This window comes from Pseudophryne corroboree, chromosome 5 (assembly GCF_028390025.1).
Source record: "Pseudophryne corroboree isolate aPseCor3 chromosome 5, aPseCor3.hap2, whole genome shotgun sequence".
NCBI classification, from domain to species: Eukaryota; Metazoa; Chordata; class Amphibia; order Anura; family Myobatrachidae; genus Pseudophryne; species Pseudophryne corroboree.
Genome location: NC_086448.1, coordinates 684,807,549 through 684,829,071, shown reverse-complemented (window position 1 = coordinate 684,829,071; position 21,523 = coordinate 684,807,549). Strand labels below are relative to the sequence as shown.

Genomic DNA, 21,523 nt, shown 5'->3' with positions numbered 1-21,523 from the left:
CGGTGAGTAAATTCTTATTTTCTCCTATGTCCACCAGTTTCCACAGGATAACATTGGGATATGATGGAGCGACAGCGGGTTGGCACCAAACAATGACAAGCTTTCTGGCCTCCCAGGATGCAACGGGCTCGTCCATATAATCCCGCCCACCGACTCAGTCAAATCAGTTGTTTCCAAAGCATTTAGGCACGAACATTATGTAGAACCCTATTCAGGCGAGAAGAACACACATGCACACTCTTCCACGGAAGAGGTTAGTGAGTATAAAGATTCTCAAATCAGGTGCGTCAGGGTGGGATCCCTATGGAAACCTGTGGACATAGGAGAAATAACGTTATCAACGGTAAGTTCTTACCATAACGTATATTTCTCCAGCAGGGTCCACAGGTTATCCACAGGATAACATTGGGACTTCCCAAAGCAATTTTTAGTGTGGGGACGCTCCTGATTAGACAGGAGAACCTTTCGCCCAAGTTCAGCGTCATGAAAGGCAAAGGTATTCAAAGCATAATGTGTAATGAATGTGTTAATGGAAGACCATGTGGCTGCCTTACTTATCAGTTCTGCTGAAGCACCATATTGTGTTGCCCATGAAGGACCTACCTTACGTGTAGAGTGAGCAGAGACATTAGTCGGAACAGGGAGATCAGCTCGAGAATATGCTTCTGAAATCGTCATTCGAAGCCATCTTGCTAGCGTCTGTTTAGTAGCAGGCCATCCTCTCTTGTGAAATCCGTAGCGAATGAAGAGAGAATCTGTCTTTCTGATGGCACTGGTACGATCTATGTAGATTCTTAATGCACGGACTACGTCCAGCGACGCTCCTACCGCAGAAAGTCCCGATACCTGAAAAGCCGGGACTACAATTTCTTCATTAAGGTGAAACCTCAAGACCACCTTCGGAAGATAACCAGACTTGGTTCTGAGAACTGCTTTATCTGGATAAAAAAATCAGAAAAGGAGACTTACATGACAGCGCTCCTAAATCTGATACTCTTCTAGCTGATGTCATAGTCAGTAGAAAGAGTACTTTAGCTGTCAACCATTTAAGATCAGCTTTCTTAAGTGGTTCAAACTGAGCCCCTTGAAGGGCTTTGAGAACGAGACTTAAATCCCAAGGTACTGCAGGAGGAACAAAAGGTGGTTGAATGCGCAGCATTCCCTGGAAAAAAGTACACACATCCTGTAAAGTGGCAATTTTCTTTTAAAACCATACAGTCAATGCTGAAACTTGAACTCTCTCAAGGAAGCCACCTTCAAACCCTTATCCATTCCTGCCTGAAGGAAATCGAAGATTCTGGATACTCTGAAAGATCTTGGATCCATACTTCTTTCAGTGCACCAATGAATATAGGCTTGCCATATTCGGGGATAAATGCGAGCAGAGGAGGGTTTCCTTGCCCTGAGCATAGTTTGAATTACCTTTTGTGAGAAACCTCTTGACTTCAGGATCGAGGTTTCAACAGCCACGCCGTCAGACAGCCGATCCAGATGCCTGTGATAACAAGGACCCTGCATTAGTAGATCTGGACGTTGAGGGAGCAGAATTAGAGCATTCATCGACATTCTCTGCAGATCTATGTACCAATGCCTTCTGGGCCAAGCCGGAGCTATTAGAATCACGGCACCCGTTGCTTGCTTTATTTTCCTCACCACCTTGGGTAGCAGGGAGATTGGAGGAAACCGATATGCCAGATGAAATTCCCATTTCACTGACCGTGCGTCCACAAGGATCGGTCCGGGGTCTTTCGTTCTTGACCCGTATGCCGGAACTTTGTTGTTCAGACGGGATGCCATAAGATCTATCTCAGGCAACCCCCACTTGTCTACTAGAGTCTGAAATACTTCCAGGTGTAGAGCCCATTCGGTTGCTCGAATGGTGTGTCTACTGAGAGAGTCTGCTTCCCAGTTTAGGACTCCTGGAACGAACACTGCGGACAATGCTGGAAGATGGAGTTCTGCCCACTTTAGTACGTGACTTACCTCCTGCATTGCACTTTGGCTGCGAGTTCCTCCCTGATGGTTGAGGTACGCTACTGCCGTTGCATTGTCCGAGCGGATCTGGACTGGTTTTCCTTGCAGAATGTCCTGTGCCTGAATCAGTGCCATGTATATGGCCCAAATTTTTAACAGGTTTATTGGCAGGCAACTTTCTTCTCTGGTCCATTCTCCCTGGAACCATAATTTTCCGGACACTGCTCCACAGCCTTGTAGACAGGCATCCGTTGTCAGGATCTCCCAATCTGATATCCAAAAGAGTCTCCCCTTGTCTAGATGGGATGTCTGTAACCACCAGGCTAATTACCTTTTTACATTTACTGGAAGTACCATCATTTGTTTCTTTATTGTCTGATGTACTCCATTCCATCTGGTCAAAATCAGATGTTGCAGAGGTCTTGAGTGGAATTGTGCATATTCCACCATGTCGAATGTTGACACCATCAACCCCATCACTCGCATCGCTGCATGAATTGATATAGTTTAAAAGTGCAACAATTCCTGAGTCATTAACTGCACCTTGGATATCTTTTCCAAAGGTATAAATTATTTTCTGCAGACTTGAATCCAATACAGCCCCCAAGTGAATCATCCGTTGTGACGGAATTAGAGACGACTTTGCCCAATTTATGATCCAACCGTGTTTCTGTAGACAACTTATTGTCTGTCTGGAGATGGCTCAAGAGCAATTCCTGGGATTGTGCCAGGATTAAAAGATCGTCGAGGTATGGGAAAATCCTTATCCCCTGCTTGCGGAGATAAGCTGCCATAACCATCATGATCTTGGTAAATACTCTGGGAGCTGTGGCTAACCCAAAGGGTAAGGCCTGGAATTGAAAATGTTGCTGGAGGATAGCGAACCTAAGGTAACACTGATGGGACAATGATATCGGCACATGCAGGTAAGCATCCTGTATATCCAGAGATACCATGTAATCCCCTGGTTCCATGGCCAAAACTATGGAGCGTAATGTCTCCATGTGGAACCTTGGGACCTAAATGTATTTGTTTAACATCTTGAGATTGAGAATGGGCCGAAATGACCCATTTGGCTTCTGGACCAAAAATAGGTTGGAGTAAAAACCCTGCCCCCGTTGTGCCGGGGGTACTGGAATAATTACCCCGGACTGAAGCAATTTCTGAACTGCTTCTTGCAGGGCTCTGGCCTTCGGCTCTATATGAGACGGGCTGGTGCAAAAAACATTCAGAGGCTGCTTCTTGAAAGGGAAAACATAAACATAACCCAGAGATACCACTTCTTGCACCCAAGCATCTGTTGTCGACTGCTGCCATATGTGTGCAAACTGAAGAAGACGGCCCCCTACCGTGGAGGCCCACACTATCAGGCTGATGGTTTCTGTTCTGGTTTGGAAGCTGGCCCTCTGGTGGCCCATTGCTTCTTTGCTTTACCAGACTTATTGTACTGGGTTAGCTTTGATTCATATTTACCTTTTTGTTTTACCTTGCCACCGAAATGGCCGAAATCCTGAACCCTTAGGCCTAGGGTTATAACTGGCAGGAAACCTGACCTTCTTGGATTCAGCTTCTGACTCCAAAATATCTGTCAGTTCCTTGCCAAAAAGAATGTTCCCAACAAAAGGCAAAGCTTCCAGAACCTTCTTGGATTCTGAATCAGCTTTCCATGTACGTAGCCAAATTGCTCTGCGAGCAGCTACCGTTAAGGCTGATGCTTTAGAAGCAATCGTACCCATATCCATTGCTGCTTCTAAGAATAGCGCAGCCTGTTTCATATGGGCTATATGGGACTCCTGCTCCCTAGTAGGTGCTGAGAGCCCATTTTTCAGTTCTTCAGCCCATTCAACTACCGCTTTTGCCATCCAGGCGGATGTCAGCTATACTGGATAAGGTTTGTGCAAACCTAGCCCAAGGTGGATCTATTTGTCGTTGAACAGGGACCTGCCTTGCAATCTGCTGAAACCCAAAACAATTTGCACATAACCCATCGTGTGCCGGATGTTGAGTTGATAACCCCACCTTGCAGGATAAACATGTTATGTGTTGGTGTTACTGTTAATGTAACCTCGTCACCTTTGCCGCTCTTAGACATGATAAACAATCAGCTTTTCACAGTATACTACACAATCTGTGACTAATCACTTTATATGTATAAAAGTGATCTCAATCTGACCCAAACCCAAGCACCAGCATTTAGGCTCAGAAGATACCACTGACAAACATATATAAAGTCAGCAATCACACTAGCAGTCAGTCACATGTTAAATATTAGTCATATATTTGTCATATGAGCATATTATCAACTACGAACACATTTCAAGTATGTAGGAGTACATCTACTGCATTCTGTTCTATACAGTTATTTAACGTATTCAGACGCATTGTGAAGAAAACCACAGTAATGTACACAAACTCATATGCAATAGGCACTAAACTTAACTTTTCGTACTGTCAAAAGGTAGATAGAAATTTAGTGCTGTATAACCCTTACTCTGTAGAGTGGGATACAGGGAGACTCACCCCACTTCCAGGATCGATCAATACGTTTGCAATTGCTGAGTGGATCCAGACGCTACCAGTGTACTTCCGCTTCGGTAACTTTTAGTGGACAAAGACGCTCAGTGAACGCTAATGCATGCAGACGCTCATGTCTGTGACCTGGTCTCTTAGCGGTAAACCTTAGTATATACATATGCAGCGGACTATACTGCGACAGAGACCCCTCGTGGTAGTGTCTGAGACGGAAGTGAGGCAATCAGTTCATGGCGGGAGATGCACGGAAACTGTTCATGAACTGGGGGGAGGGGCGACCAGGAGAGCGTCTGACTCCCCACTGCTGACCTCAACCCTAGGGACCTCAACCCTAGGGATCGCAGCCTCAAACTAATCCTGGCGCCTTATGATCCCTAAAGCCTAGCGCTGGAGCACCCGTGGTGGCGGCGCGCCAGCTACTGTTTGGTAGTCTCCTTCCAAAACAGTGCGGCTGTGTCCGTATTCCCCTTCTAAGCGGAACCGATGCCTTACCTTCTCCCCGTGCTCCGGCCACAGCCTGGTAACATCTGCTGGACCTGCTAGTATATCCGACACAGACGCCTGTCGAGACAGCACTTGTACCGTGGGTAAGCGTTGTTGCGACCCGGCGGACAGTTGTTGGAGCGACTCCTAACAGCGTCTCACACGCATATTGGAAAGAAAGATCACTCTCAAAACATAGTAAGACTATAAAAATAAATTTAATAAAGCTTAGGGCAGCCAAAAAACAGCAGCCCTGTGACCATGGTCCGGCTCCTGCCGCACCAAACAAAAAACTGATTTGACGGAGTCGGTGGGCGGGATTATATGGACGAGCCCGTTGCATCCTGGGAGGCCAGAAAGCTTGTGATCGTTTGGTGCCAATCCGCTGTCGCTCCATCATATCCCAATGTTATCCTGTGGACCCTGCCGGAGAAATAAACTTTGTATGATTTCTGTGAAAATGTTAGAAGTCCTAGAATAGTTTTATAATTACACATTATGTCTGTGGGTCAAACTAACTTAGTTGTTTTGTTTTTATTTTATTTATTTTTTTACAGGGTTTTTTTTTTTTTTGCAAGATGTTATACTTTTTCTGACATTTGCATATGAATACAAAATGTACTCCATTATGATACTTAAAATAAAAATATCAAAGCCAAGTTTGCTGACCCCAAAAAAATAAATAAATGAAAATGTTTTTTTTTTTCCGTTTGCCAAAGAATAAAGGTACATTTTCTGGGCAAAACCAATGCAGTGCAGACATAGTAAGTCATCTGTTTAAGAAGGTGCAGTAACCTCCAGTCTAGGTGTGTACACATGGTGAGATCTTTGCGATGTCCGATTTTGACTGTGATTTCCCTTGAACTCCCCCAGAGCACAGATTGTACAGATTTTGACTATCTGTGCTTTAGATTTTGTCTATGTACGATTTTGACGAAGTGCCAATTTTGACTATACTTTGTACTAGATAGTACACTAGACAGTCAAGATTGACTTGCCTGCACAGTCTATCTAGCCTTGCGATACCGACCCTGCGGGAGTGCGCATCGGGATCGAAACTGTATCGCAAGCTGCCTAACACCTTGAGATATGCACTAACTTTCCATAAGACTTTAACGATATAGTCAAAATCTTACAGATTTACCTCACTGTGTGTACACACCTTTAAAGTAGCGAGTGAATAGAATACCTCGTTTCCACTGCTGACCTGGAAAATTGCAGGGTCTAACAATCAATCAAATTCCTGGGTCTCCGCCCCTGACCTGGGTAAAGAGTAGGGTCGTGGTCCTGTAATTTGCTTATCCACTGACCTGAATCTTGGGTTGATTCACGTGCAAAAACCTGGGATTTTTGAGGCAGTTGAAAATGGCTATAAAACTTATTCATGGTGTAGTTACGAACAAACCTGATTTATATGCAGTTGAGTGATTATTGGCTGACTGCACATGCATCCAAGTAACACTGCACGTCTTGCAATGGTTCTGCGGCTTTGCAAAGTGATTGGCAGTCAGGGACTATTTGGGCGACATAAAGAGCAGGCGTGTCGGGACCATTTTCAGGGTGCATCTCGGCGAACCTGTACGCAGCTACAGTGGCTCCAACTTCTTACTTCCTTCGGCTATGCTGTACGAACACACGGCTAATCAGAAGTTCTATAATGAACTGATCCGCTACCGACACCACGTCGTAGCCACTGAGACTCTCAAAGCTGGTGGGTCGGCTCATTACTGTACAAATACAGGCGGCTGCGCTATTAGCATATTTCCGCACAGTCGCTGTGTACAAATTAGCAGCTGCGGCAGCATTACAGTACATATCTGAATCAGGTTCAATACCAGCACAGATTGCTTTTAGTTTGTCTGATTCTGTTGTTCTCTATCTAAAGGTGACCACTTTTTTTCTCTTATGCAACATTTGACAAATTGTTAATGTATTGCCAATAGGAATGGAAAATGTAAAGCTGGTAATATGCCGAGATAGCATGTGTTAGTAGGCGTCATGAATAATTAGGACTGTTACTATTCTCCTCAGATGTAGTGAGTGACTTTGATCTAGAAGATGCTGTGGAGCACAGTGTTCATGAATCGCTCAGATCTGAATATGGTAAGATATTGCTAATACACTATTATGAAAGCTGGTAAATTAAACTAGGTACAAACTATACAATAATTGTAGCAATTTGCCAATAATAGGGGGCTCGGACACGATGATTATTTTCAGCGTTTTGCCAATAAACTGAAAAAATCTTGCATATAAAAACACACGCTCGATTATCCTATCTGTCAGTCAAGAATACCTCAACCTCCCATGTTGCTTTTTGACTGTTATTCTCCCTTGTGGAGGAACATATGCAAATTCAGTAAAATGTGGCAGAAAATCTGAAACTTTAAGAAATTAAAATAATATGAATAAATATTTTTTTATATACACACGATTGCGGAGAATGTGCTCCTCCGCACCACGGACATAACTGCTGCAGGCAGTGCTCGCAACTTCCGGTTAGGTGTTCCATGGGCGGTGTAACACATGCCGGAGCGTGGGCACACATCAATGACGGAGGTTGGTATCTAGGAGTTGCCAGTGACTTCCGACCATGCATTCCACGGAGGGTGGAACGCACGCCGACTCACGGGCATGCCGCAATGGCGGGGACTGTTTAAGAGGCCACCAAGTGAGCTATACATGTTCTATGCTGCTGTGAAAGGGCACATTGATCATGAGCTGACCTGTTATGAGCAGGTGCTGATATACAAGATTGTGTGCACTTTCATCTTGTTTTTTAATGAAAATTCAAGTAATCACTGAAGATTTGGTGAGTGCTCACTAATCTGGGTTATATAATTCTGAGCCCACTATTTGTTGTGCTTGGTGTGTAGCAGCCCAGTGTTGAAAACGGGAGATGAGTGCTGGACTTGCGGAACTGTATGTTTGTGTGCGTGCGAGGCCGGTTGGGGGTGGGGAAGGGGGAGCGAGCACAACGAAGCCCCTTTCGGGCTCGCTGCGCAAGCCACGCTGCTGGCTCGGTGCCACAGTTTATGTTCACACTTTATGGGTGTCGTGGACTCTAATAGTCCCTGTTAGTTGGCATACCGACTGTCAGGACTGTAAGGAGGCGGGATTCCGGCGTCTGTTACCGACGTTGACTGAACTGTGTGTTGTACATTGATTGCTGAATAAATACCGTCTGCAATTTTTATGATTGGAGAGTGCCCTCCTCTGACCTCAATGGTTTAAAAAAAAATGCTCAAAATATATATATATATATATTTTTTATAATGTGTGTACAAGGATGCAGTCAGCGGCACTCCTCTCACTCAGTGTACTCCAATGTAATGGCCGATGCCCTCCAATAGCAACAATACATGCATGCATTACATACATTCATTCATTCATACTAGTGTGTAGCTTAGATATACTGGGGCATTTAAAAAAACAAAACACCCTGATTGTAGGGGCAACCCAAAAATTGGATAATGTGTACCTAATTTAAAACACTGTACAAATATGCTGAACATTAGAATCCAAGCAGATCCTGTACTGCAATGGTCCTCATACTCTGTCCTCAGGACCCCAGACAGCTCACTTTTTCCAGATCATCTAGCAGATGCACAGGTGTATTCAGTACTCACTTATACTGTACATTTTAAAAGAGCTAATTATTTCACTTGTGATACTTTATGGAGACCTGGAAAACATGCACTCTTTTGGGGTCCTAAGGACTGAGTTTAATAACATACGCAGTAATGTTTTCTAGCATATTTCAGAAAGTGGAAATGTGTCAGTTGTGTGTTTTTGTGTGCAGTTACATGTGCACTTCATGTGCAGCAAGTTTACAATTTACACCTAAACTTATTAAAATGTGTAAAAGCATTAGCAGTCAACTGTCGGAGTGGTTAGATGTAGGTCTTCTCTGGCCCTATATACTGGCCAAGTCATTCATTTTATAAATTTTTTTTAATTTATTTTTTATTTAACTTGTTTGTATTAGTCATTACACAGAAACTGCACGTAAGCATGTAGAGTACATGCTACAACTGTCTATACCATTTAGGTTTTTCTCTTTCCTTTATCTGGGGGACACTTCTTACCATGTTAGTGAGGGACTGAGAGACCAGCACTAAGTCAGCTTGGTATATGTATCTCTTTCCTCTTCCCCCCCCATGTTTCTCCCTTTCTTCCTAGGTTGTTTTGCTTGGGACCCTGTAAGATTGTTGCTCAGAATACTTCCCTTAATGGAAGCCAAAGAGCGTCCGGCTGGCAGGCTCCCTGACGAGACAGAGTCTGGTGGCTGGAGTCTGGCCAATGGACAGGAGAGTGGTGGGACAGCAGTTGAAGTTGGATCGGAGACACTCACGGCGTGCACGCGGGATGGGGGGTGATATTGTGCGGATGCGTAGGGTGGTAATATACAGAAGCATGCATACAGCAGTGGAGGATTTCCCGATAGCCTCGCTGAAATCTGCAGCATGCTGGCTGGGAGAGTGGTGTTTACAGGCACACTCTCAGGATGGCCATTCCAGATGACGTCAGCTGCAACCAGGAAGTAGAACCAGACCAGTCCACCATGCCTAATGCAGGCAAGACAATTGGTAATTAAAATAAAAAATAAATAAATAAAAATGTCCCAGATGGATTACAGCCATGATTAAACAAAACGACTATGACTAGTGAACTGGCGCACATGTACGCGCGCGGCCATTGTAAATGAATGGCTTGACGTATAGCCGCTTGCTGCGATACGTATGCCCGTGTGTATGCATCATTGCAAAGATTACAGCGGTTACATCTGTATACTGGGGCTGATAAGTCTGTTCCTGTTAAGATTTCAGCTCATTCCACATAGTTCAGTAGGAATTTCATGAGCAGCGTGGAATAGGGTGTCTGTGAATCACTTATGTAGAGTAACTGCATGGTCTTCTGTTAATACATTCACCAAATTCTACCGTTTTTATGATTTTGTATCCTGTGAATCTGACTTTGGACATAAAGTTTTAGGTTCAGATAAGACTGAACACACTCACCCCTAGGGGCAGCTTTTGTACATTCTCATGGTAAGACGTGTCCCCAGATAAAGAAAAGAGAAAACAAGATTTTTTTGGTACTTACCAGTTGCATTTCTTTCTCTGGCTTCATCTGGGGGACACTTCAGTCCCTCCTTTATTGATTGTGTATATGAGTAGGATGCTGGTAGCTTTATCTTCAACCTATCTTGGACACATTTTAGGTTCAAACTGAGGAAGGGGTTGGAGGGGTGGAGCTTATGTAACCATAAAAGCGTTAACTCGTTTATTGCTGACTCCTCAATCCGTCACTAACTCCATAATTAGACGTGTCCCCAGGAGGAAGTCAGAGAAAGATTTAACTGTTAAGAACAACAACAAAAAAATAATTTTTTTGACACTGCTCTGATTTAAAGGACAGTCAGGGGTGCCATTATTTGTAAATGGTGTACACGCTGCCTGGCCTTTTCTGGCTGGAGAATGTGGATTTGTAGCACTGACTCTTTGATCTCCCACCATACTGATAGACAGACGGAGAGGTGAGGAGATTTGGATGACTGCTCCCCCTACTTGTAAGGCAAATAAAATTACTTTGTGTAAAATAAACCCGTTTTTATTTTTTAAAGTTGAAGAGACAAAACATGAACCAGAAGAAGCAGAACTGGGGACAGAAGAACCAGCCGTTGCGGAAGAAGAACCTGAAGCTGAAGAACAAGCGTTTGTAGAAGTTGATGAACCAGAGTTGGAGCAAGAACCTGAAGATGATGAAGTGCAGGATTCAGACCCAGAATATGAGACCGAAACTGAACATGAGCCTGAGGCAGAAGTTTTTGAGACAACCAACATAGAAGAAGAGGATGAGGAAGTAGAGAATGAGGAAGAGCTTATACCTCTTAGAGAAGCAGAAGACATTCAAACATTTGCAGCAGTTGAGCAACCTGAAGTAGTAGTGGCTGAAGAACAAGTGGCAGATGATGAACAAGAGCCACAGGATGACCATGAAACTGTGGTGCCAGATAACCGAGAAGATCTTGAACTCTATGAAGAGTCTGAGCTTTTGGGAGAGGAAGTTGCAGAATTAGAGCCTGCTGAAGAAGAACCTGTGCCTGATGGTCAAGGTATCTTTGTATACTTGTTTAATAACACTCTTATGAGTTGCAGTTTTAATACTCGTATAGCAAATATGTGGAATATTAAAGTAAATGATAACAAATTCATGAAGAAACTGGATAATCTTGCATCAAAAGAATTTGCCCAAGTTTCTAGTCCATATTAAGTTTAATTTCAGGTTCTCAGATTTATAAATTGATAACGTTTTGGAAGGCCACCTAGCTTTTCAGAGTCGCAACATGTACGTCCACCCCAGCAAGTGCCCTGCCTGATCTGGCTGCACAGGATGTTCAGCTGCAGGGAAGATAAATTTCCTGCAGCTCTTTGAGGAACCGGAAGGTCCCCCTGCCTCCCTGCACCCTCCCCCAGTGTTTTCTACTCGGCAGTTGCAGGCAGTAGCAGCTGCTGGGGAAGAGTATAAATGAAACCACTCCCAACCCCCACCCCCATAGTTCTCCCCCATCCTCCCATAACCCTCCAGTGTGTACCTGGTAACTACACGGCTGTTAAAATGAAAGTCGCAATGGTTCCAATGCTGCCAACTGATGGTTGGAAAAAATGATTTTTACAAACAGCAAAAAATATATATATATATATATATATATATATATATATATATATATATATATATATATATATATATATAATATTTCTTTATTTCTCTAACGTCCTAATTGGATGCTGGGGACTCCGTAAGGACCATGGGGATTAGCGGCTCCGCAGGAGACTGGGCACAACTATAAAGAAAGCTTTTAGACTACTGGTGTGCACTGGCTCCTCCCACTAAGACCCTCCTCCAGACTTCAGTTAGATTCTTGTGCCCGGCTGAGCTGGATGCACACTAGGGGCTCTCCTGAGCACCTAGAAAGAAAGTATATTTAGGTTTTTTATTTTACAGTGAGATCTGCTGGCAACAGACTCACTGCAGTGAGGGACTAAGGGGAGAAGTAGCGAACCTACCTAACAGGTGGTAGTTTGGGCTTCTTAGGCTACTGGACACCATTAGCTCCAGAGGGATCGACTGCAGGACCCGACCTTGGTGTTCGTTCCCGGAGCCGCGCCGCCGTCCCCCTTACAGAGCCAGAAGCAACGAAGAGGTCCGGAAAATCGGCGGCAGAAGACTTCGGTCTTCACCACAGCACTGCAGCTGTGCGCCATTGCTCCTCATGTACACCTCACACTCCGGTCACTGATGGGTGCAGGGCGCTGGGGGGGGGCGCCCTGAGGGCAATATATGACACCTTGGCTGGCAAATATACATCATATATAGTCCTAGAGGCTATATAGATGTAAAATTACCCCTGCCAGTATTCCAGAAAAAGCGGGAGAAAGTCCGCCGAAAAGGGGGCGGGGCTTCTCCCTCAGCACACTGGCGCCATTTTTCCCTCACAGTTCCGCTGGAAGGAAGCTCCCTGGCTCTCCCCTGCAGTCTGAACACTACAGAAGGGTAAAAAAGAGAGGGGGGGGGCACTAAATTTAGGCGCAGTATAGATATAGATATATATATATATATATAAGATATATATATATATATATATATATATATATATATATATATATATATATTTATTTATTAAAAAAAGCAGCTATAAGGGAAAACACTCATTGATAGTGGGATCCCAGTGTTATATAGCGCTCTGGTGTGTGCTGGCATACTCTCTCTCTGTCTCCCCAAAGGGCTTTGTGGGGTCCTGTCCTCTGTCAGAGCATTCCCTGTGTGTTTGCGGTGTGTCGGTACGGCTGTGTCGACATGTTTGAGGAGGAGGCTTATGTGGAGGCGGAGCAGATGCCTGTAAATGTGATGTCACCCCCTGCGGGGTCGACACCTGAGTGGATGGTGCTGTGGAAGGAATTACGTATAGTGTCGACTCCTTACATAAAAGGTTTGACGACATACCAAATGTGGGACAGCCGGCTTCTCAGCCTGTGCCTGCCCAGGCGTCTCAAAAGCCATCAGGGGCTCTAAAACGCCCGCTACCTCAGATGGCTGACACATATGTCGACACGGATACTGACTCCAGTGTCGACGACGATGAGACTAATGTAACTTCCAGTAGGGCCACACGTTACATGATTGAGGCAATGAAAAATGTGTTGCACATTTCTGATGTTACCCCCGGTACCACAAAAAAGGGTATAATGTTGGGAGAGAAAAAACTACCAGTAGCTTTTCCTCCATCTGAAGAGTTAAATGAAGTGTGTGAAGAAGCGTGGGCTTCCCCTGATAAAAAGCTGGTAATTTCTAAGAGGTTACTAATGGCGTACCCTTTCCCGCCGGAGGATAGGTCACGCTGGGAAACATCCCCTAGGGTGGATAAAGCGCTCACACGCTTGTCAAAGAAGGTGGCACTACCGTCTCCGGATACGGCCGCCCTGAAGGAATCTGCTGATAGAAAGCAGGAGGCTATCCTGAAATCTATATATACACACACACAGGTGTTATACTGAGACCGGCTATAGCTTCAGCCTGGATGTGCAGTGCTGCTGCTGCGTGGTCAGATTCCCTGTCAGAAAATATAGATACCCTAGACAGGGACACTATATTGCTAAACGTAGAGCATATAAAAGACGCACTTTTATACATGAGGGATGCACAGAGGGATATTTGCCGGCTGGCATCCAAAATTAGTGCAATGTCCATTTCTGCCAGGAGAGGGTTATGGACTAGGCAGTGGACAGGAGATGCAGATTCCAAACGACACATGAAAGTTCTGCCTTATAAGGGTGAGGAATTGTTCGGGGATGGTCTCTCGGACCTCGTTTCCACAGCAACAGCTGGGAAGTCTACATTTTTACCCCATGTTCCCTCACAACCAAAGAAAGCACCGTATTATCAGGTACAGTCCTTTCGGCCCAATAGGGGCAAGCGGGTTAAAGGCGCGTCCTTTCTGCCCAGAGGCAGAGGTAGGGGAAAGAAGCTGCAGCATACAGCCAGTTCCCAGGAGCAAAAGTCCTCCCCCGCTTCCTCTAAGTCCACAGCATGACGCTGGGGCTTCACAGGCGGAGCCAGGTATGGTGGGGGCCCGTCTCAAAAACTTCAGCTATCAGTGGGCTCGCTCACGGGTGGATCCCTGGATCCTTCAAGTAGTATCTCAGGGGTACAAGCTGGAATTCGAGACATCTCCCCCCCGCCGTTTCCTCAAATCTGCCTTGCCAACCACTCCCTCAGGCAGGGAGGCAGTGTTACAGGCAATTCACAAGCTGTATTCACAACAAGTGATAGTAAAGGTGCCCCTACTTCAATAAGGAAGGGGTTACTATTCCACAATGTTTGTGGTACCGAAACTGGACGGTTCGGTGAGACCCATTTTAAATTTGAAATCCTTGAACACATATATAAAAAAATTCAAGTTCAAGATGGAATCGCTCAGGGCGGTTATTGCAAGCCTGGACGAGGGGGATTACATGGTATCACTGGACATCAAGGATGCTTACCTACATGTCCCCATTTACCATCCTCACCAGGAGTACCTCAGATTTGTGGTACAAGATTGTCATTACCAATTCCAGACGTTGCCGTTCGGTCTATCCACGGCTCCGAGGGTCTTTACCAAGGTAATGGCCGAAATGATGATACTCCTTCGAAAGAAGGGAGTTTTAATTATCCCGTACTTGGACGATCTCCTGATAAAGGCGAGGTCCGGAGAGCAGTTGTTGGTAGGAGTAGCACTATCTCGGGAAGTGCTACAACAGCACGGCTGGATTCTAAACATTCCAAAGTCACAGCTGGTCCCTACGACACGCCTGCTGTTCCTAGGGATGGTTCTGGACACAGAACAGAGAAAAGTGTTTCTCCCGGAGGAGAAGGCCAAGGAGCTGTCATCTCTAGTCAGAGGCCTCCTAAAACCAAAACAGGTGTCGGTGCATCACTGCACGCGGATCCTGGGAAAAATGGTAGCTTCCTACGAAGCAATTCCATTCGGCAGGTTTCATGCAAGAACCTTTCAGTGGGACCTGTTGGACAAGTGGTCCGGATCGCATCTTCAGATGCATCGTCTGATAACCCCGTCTCCGAGGACACGGGTGTCTCTGCTGTGGTGGCTGCAGAGTGCTCATCTTCAAGAGGGCCGCAGATTCGGCATACAGGACTGGGTCCTGGTGACCACGGATGCCAGCCTTCAAGGCTGGGGAGCAGTCACACAGGGAAGAAACATCCAAGGACTATGGTCAAGTCAGGAGACTTCCCTGCACATAAATATTCTGGAACTGAGGGCCATTTACAATGCCCTAAGTCAGGCAAAACCCCTGCTTCAAAACCAGCCGGTACTGATCCAGTCAGACAACATCACGGCGGTCGCCCATGTAAATCGACAGGGCGAGAAGCAGGACGGCGATGGCAGAAGCCACAAGGATTCTCCGATGGGCGGAAAATCACGTGTTAGCACTGTCAGCAGTGTTCATTCCGGGAGTGGACAACTGGGAAGCAGACTTCCTCAGCAGGCACGACCTCCACCCGGGAGAGTGGGGACTTCATCCAGAAGTCTTTCAAATGATTGTAAACCGGTGGGAAAAGCCACAGGTGGACATGATGGCGTCCCGTCTAAACAAAAAACTAGAAAAATATTGCGCCAGGTCGAGAGACCCGCAGGCGATAGCTGTGGACGCTCTGGTAACACCGTGGGTGTACCGATCGGTTTGTGTTCCCTCTTCTTCCTCTCATACCAAAGGTACTGAGGATAATAAGGAGAAGAGGAGTAAGAACTATACTCATTGTTCCGGATTGGCCAAGAAGAGCGTGGTACCCGGAACTTCAAGAAATGTCAGAGGACCCATGGCCTCTACCGCTCAGACAAGACCTGCTGCAGCAGGGGCCCTGTCTGTTCCAAGACTTACCGCGGCTGCGTTTGACGGCATGTCGGTTGAACACCGGATCCTGAAGGAAAAGGGCATTCCGGAGGAAGTCATTCCTACGCTGATTAAAGCTAGGAAAGAAGTAACCGCAAACCATTATCACCGCATATGGCGAAAATATGTTGCGTGGTGTGAGGCCAGGAAGGCCCCAACGGAAGAATTTTTCAGCTGGGCCGTTTCCTGCACTTCCTACAGTCAGGGGTGACTATGGGCCTTAAATTGGGTTCCATTAAGGTCCAGATTTCGGCTCTATCGATTTTCTTCCAGAGAGAACTGGCTTCACTACCTGAAGTTCAGACTTTTGTTAAGGGAGTGCTGCATATTCAGCCCCCTTTTGTGCCTCCAGTGGCACCTTGGGATCTCAACGTGGTGTTGGATTTCCTAAAGTCACATTGGTTTGAAATATCTCACGTGGAAAGTGGTCATGTTGTTGGCCTTGGCTTCGGCCAGGCGTGTATCAGAATTGGCGGCTTTGTCATGTAAAAGCCCTTATCTGATTTTCCATACGGATAGGGCAGAATTGAGGACTCGTCCCCAGTTTCTCCCCAAAGTGGTATCGGCTTTTCATCTGAACCAACCTATCGTGGTGCCTGCGGCTACAAATGACTTGGAGGCTTCCAAGTTGTTGGATGTAGTCAGGGCCCTAAAAATCTGTTTCCAGGACAGCTGGAGTCAGAAAGACTGACTCGCTCTTTATCCTGTATGCGCCCAACAAGTTGGGTGCACCTGCTTCAATGCAGACTATTGCTCGCTGGATCTGTAGTACGATTCAGCTTGCACATTCTGCGGCTGGACTGCCGCATCCTAAATCAGTAAAAGCCCATTCCACGAGGAAGGTGGGCTCTTCTTGGGCGGCTGCCCGAGGGGTCTCGGCTCTTCAACTTTGCCGAGCAGCTACTTGGTCGGGGTCAAACACGTTTGCTAAATTCTACAAGTTTGACACCCTGGCTGAGGAGGACCTTGAGTTTGCTCATTCGGTGCTGCAGAGTCATCCGCACTCTCCCGCCCGTTTGGGAGCTTTGGTATAATCCCCATGGTCCTTACGGAGTCCCCAGCATCCACTTAGGACGTTAGAGAAAATAAGAATTTACTCACCGGTAATTCTATTTCTCATAGTCCGTAGTGGATGCTGGGCGCCCATCCCAAGTGCGGATTGTCTGCAATACTTGTATATAGTTATTGCTCAACTAAAGGGTTATTGTTGAGCCATCTGTTGAGAGGCTCAGTTGTTATCATGCTGTTAACTGGGTATTGTATCACGAGTTATACGGTGTGGCTGGTATGAGTCTTACCCGGGATTCAAAATCCTTCCTTATTGTGTCAGCTCTTCCGGGCACAGTATCCTAACTGAAGTCTGGAGGAGGGTCTTAGTGGGAGGAGCCAGTGCTCACCAGTAGTCTAAAAGCTTTCTTTACAGTTGTGCCCAGTCTCCTGCGGAGCCGCTAATCCCCATGGTCCTTACGGAGTCCCCAGCATCCACTACGGACTATGAGAAATAGAATTACCGGTGAGTAAATTCTTATTTTTTTTAAATAAAATAATTTTGGATTAGTTTAAATACATGTTTTTCACCTAATTCACTCATTAAAAAATACATCAATTTCTGAGCGTTTCTTGGAAAATACATTTGTCAATTAAGTGGTTGAGGCAGAGGTTACCAAACGTGGTCCTCAAGGCACCCCAACGGTCCAGGTTTTAAATGTATCCATGCTTGACCACAGGTGACTTAATTAGCACGTCAGTCAATTTTGATTTAACCATGTGTGCTGAGCCATGGATATACCTAAATCCTGGACTGTTGGGGTGCCTTGAGGACCGCGTTTGGGAACCCCCGAGTTAAGGAATTGCCTGAACATCATTAATGTGCATAATTGGGGTGAATTGTAATTCTTCAGTTCATGAGAAGAAAGTAATACTAGGAACCTTGTTTTAGTTAATAAGAAATTATATAATCATCATTACAGATATGTCCACTTACTATACATCTAGGCTCTTGGCACGTTAAATAGCCTGCGTGTCATGGTAGCGCCGAGTATTTTTCAGTATAACTTTTTCCATTAAAATGCGTTTTGCAAAGTGATGCAACTAGGATACATCCACTTATGCTGTTTAAAATTATATGTGGCATGCCTATATTCTGCATGTGAACACACAGAACATAGGTATGCCACATATTTCTTTTTCATCCACTAGGGGTCACTGGAGTACTCTTGGGATATGGACGGCTTCCGTAGGAAACAGGGCACTGACTATTTAAATTTAGAACACTCCACCCCTCCATATCCCTGAGTACCTCAGTGTTTTTTCTGTGCTCGAAGTAGCAACAGGTCAATGTGGCTGGGTCCACGATTTTTTTTTTTATATTTTTTGTTTTAAGTGACTTTTTCTTTTTTCATACACATCCCTTTCCCCCTTCCAAAGGCAGGGTCAGGGATAGTGCAAGCTGCTAATAGCAGCTGTGGCGTGTCGGTCCTCACTGAATGAGCACCCTCACAGCCAAACAGATCCTCCTGCACAGGCTGGCCGGCGCTTGCAGAGAAGCCCCGTCGGAGCCTCACCACAAGCAGCAGGAGTCAAGGTATGTTGAACGGGGCGGTCAGCTTCCGCTGCCGCCCCGCTGTGTGGGGACATTGTTTGACTGACGCCGGGATCCCTCTGCAGACGCCGCCGCTGCTCCGGCCCCCACCGCTGCTCCGGCCCCCACCGCTGCACGGCCGCTGTTCACAGCGCTTCAAGACGCGCTCCCTGTTCTCAGTTCCTGCGCGTCCCGCTACCCGGCTACCGCTGGCGGCCCCACACGCTGCGCTGCCCGCCCGCACTGCATCTGCAACGGAGCATGCAGGGGGGAGGGGGGGAATTATACTGTGATTATGTAACAGAATCAGCGGCATGAGAGGGAAAACTGGCAGCAACAGTATGCTAGGCTGCAGGGTTAATTGCACAGGATTTCATATAAATGTCACTTTAACCTGCACTGTGATTATATGGGTAAGCATGGCAGCCATTTCTAACCATGCTTCCTGTGTCTTCCTGTTGTGATTCCAGAACGTTCCAGTACTACATCTCTACTCCACCGGAGGCGCAGGGGTGTTAGTGGGAATTTGGGATCACATTTCATAGTACTTGCCACGTGTACTGCACTTGGCCAGATATATATATAGAGACACCTTGGTACTATTTTACTGAGTCGTGCAAGTGTCTGTTTTTTGTGTTTTGTATTGTCTGTCGCCATAATGAGTAAGGCACCAGCAAAAACTAAAAAGCATAATTGCAAGGTCTGTAGCAGTGTGTTGCCGGATGGATCTACCACATGTACAGTATGTTTTGTGGATTCAGTTACAAATACAATTTCTGCTCCGGTTTTAAAGCCAGTTTCCTCCCCGGACCCTCTATGGGAAATGCTAGCCAATGTACTGGCTGGGTTGCAATCAGAATTGACCGCCGCTCGACAGGAGCGGGAAACGGCAAGATCTGAGTCTAGGGTGAGACCGCCAGAACTACCAGAGGGGTCTCAGCCTTGCGAAAGGTCCAAATCCATTTTGGGTAGACGGGATAAATTTCATGTGTGTTATGATTTACCAGTTTCTGCTATGTTGCATTCTGACGATTCCATGCCAGACCTCACAGCACAAGATGAGGGTGAGGAGGGCGAAGTGGAGTCAGATAGTGAGGATTTTAACAGCTCAGGAATTGATCATCTCATCAGAGCGGTGCGTCAGTCTCTGAAGTTTACAGAAACTGAGGAGCCTCTCACAAATGATCAGGTCGTATTTACTAAACGACCGAGAACTCCAATAAGTTTTCCTGTGTCGGAGTCTCTAAATAAGATGTTAGTAGAAACTCGACAGATTCCAGATAAACGGTTTTCTATACCTCGCAGATGTAAGTCTAGTTACCCGTTTCCAGACTCGGTGACATGTACATGGGAGAATCCACCTATAGTTGATTCGTCAGTGTCGAAGCTTACGAAGAAATTAACCATACCAGTGCCAGCGGCTACTACGCTTAAAGACCCTTCAGATCGCAAAATAGAAACTATGCTAAAGTCCATGTATGTAGCAGCAGGAGTGCTGCTGAGACCTGGCTTGGTTGGTATCTGGGTCACTAAGGCGCTCATAGTATGGATAACAGAACTTAAGTCTGCCTTCCATGACGAACACCTTATACTTCTTGCTGATCAAATGTGTGAGGCTGCGGAGTATCTCTGTACAGCTTCTACTGACGTCTGTCAGCTCACTTCTCGTATTTCATCGTCGCTAGTTACGGCACGACGAGCACTCTGGCTGCGTTCTTGGCAAGCGGAGGCAGAGGTCAAACGAGGTATAGAGGCGTTACCTTACGATGGCAAGAAGTTGTTTGGTCCTGAATTGGACACATGGATTTCTGAGGCTACGGGCGGAAAGTCGGTTTTCTTACCATTGCCTCCACCGGTACCAAGAAGGAGGTACTCTGGACCTTTGTTCAAATCCTTTAGACCGCAGTCCTTTCGCGGACGTGGCAGAGGAACAGCCACGCCTGGTAGACGTTGTCGTGGGCGTGGTTTCCAACTAACCAACACAAGTCGTCAGGACGCTAAGGTTACCGACAAGCCAGTGGCATGACGGGCTACCAGCCCATCTCGGTTCTCCGATTGTGGGAGCACGCCTTCAGACGTTCTATTTGGCGTGGTTCCAGACATCCGCGGATGGGTGGATCCGCAATTTAGTGTTAAAAGGTTACAAAATAGAGTTCGACTGTCTTCCGCCACTGCGGTTTTTCAAGACAGGATTGCCTCTGTCGGACGACAAGAGGGCGGTTCTGCAAATTGCCATTCAGTCCCTACTGGATTCAACAGTTTTGATTCCGGTCCCTGTACACCAACAGGGTCAGGGTTATTATTCCAGTCTGTTTGTGGTACCGAAGCCAGATGGCTCAGTCAGGCCAATATTTAACTTAGAGGGTCTCAATCGGTATGTAACTTACAACAGATTCAAGATGGAATCTCTGCGCTCAGTGATTGCAAGTTTAGAGCCAAAGGAGTTCATAATTGCGCTAGATCTCAAGGATGCGTACTTACACATTCCGATTTGGCAGCCTCATCAGAGGTTCTTGCGGTTTGCAATACGCCAGAACCATTACCAGTTTTAGACTCTACCGTTTGGCCTATCGTCAGCGCCTCGGGTATTCACTAAAGTGATGTCTGTGATAGCTCATCTCAGATCCCTGGGAGTGACAATAGTTCCGTATTTTGACGATCTGCTCATCAAAGCACCGTCTCAACAGACACTTCTCCAACATGCGCTGCTAACGTACAATGTACTGGTTCACCACTGTTGGATGGTCAACTTCAAGAAATCACATCTAATTCCGTCTCAACGCCTTCAATTCCTAGGTATGTTTTTCGATACGGTCAAAGAATTTACCTACCACAACAGAAAGTACAGATTATTCGCCATCTGGTACAATTAGTGCTCAAGCCACGCACAGTCTCGGTACATTTGTGCATTCGCCTCTTAGGAACAATGGTGGCGGCTTTCGAAGCGCTTCAGTTCGGAAGATTTCACTCGCATCCATTTCAACTGGATGTGCTCGCA

At 46.0% G+C, this 21,523-nt stretch overlaps 1 protein-coding gene across 1 annotated transcript in view; it reads left to right on the top strand.

Annotated features, from left to right (window-relative positions):
* ASPH (aspartate beta-hydroxylase) overlaps positions 1-21,523 on the top strand; it is a 452,693-nt gene that overhangs the window by 192,317 nt on the left and 238,853 nt on the right. Inside the window, exons 8-9 of the mRNA XM_063925233.1 lie at positions 7,021-7,092; positions 10,616-11,107. Coding sequence (XP_063781303.1) covers positions 7,021-7,092; positions 10,616-11,107 — 564 coding nt within the window. The remainder of the gene's footprint in view (positions 1-7,020; positions 7,093-10,615; positions 11,108-21,523) is intronic.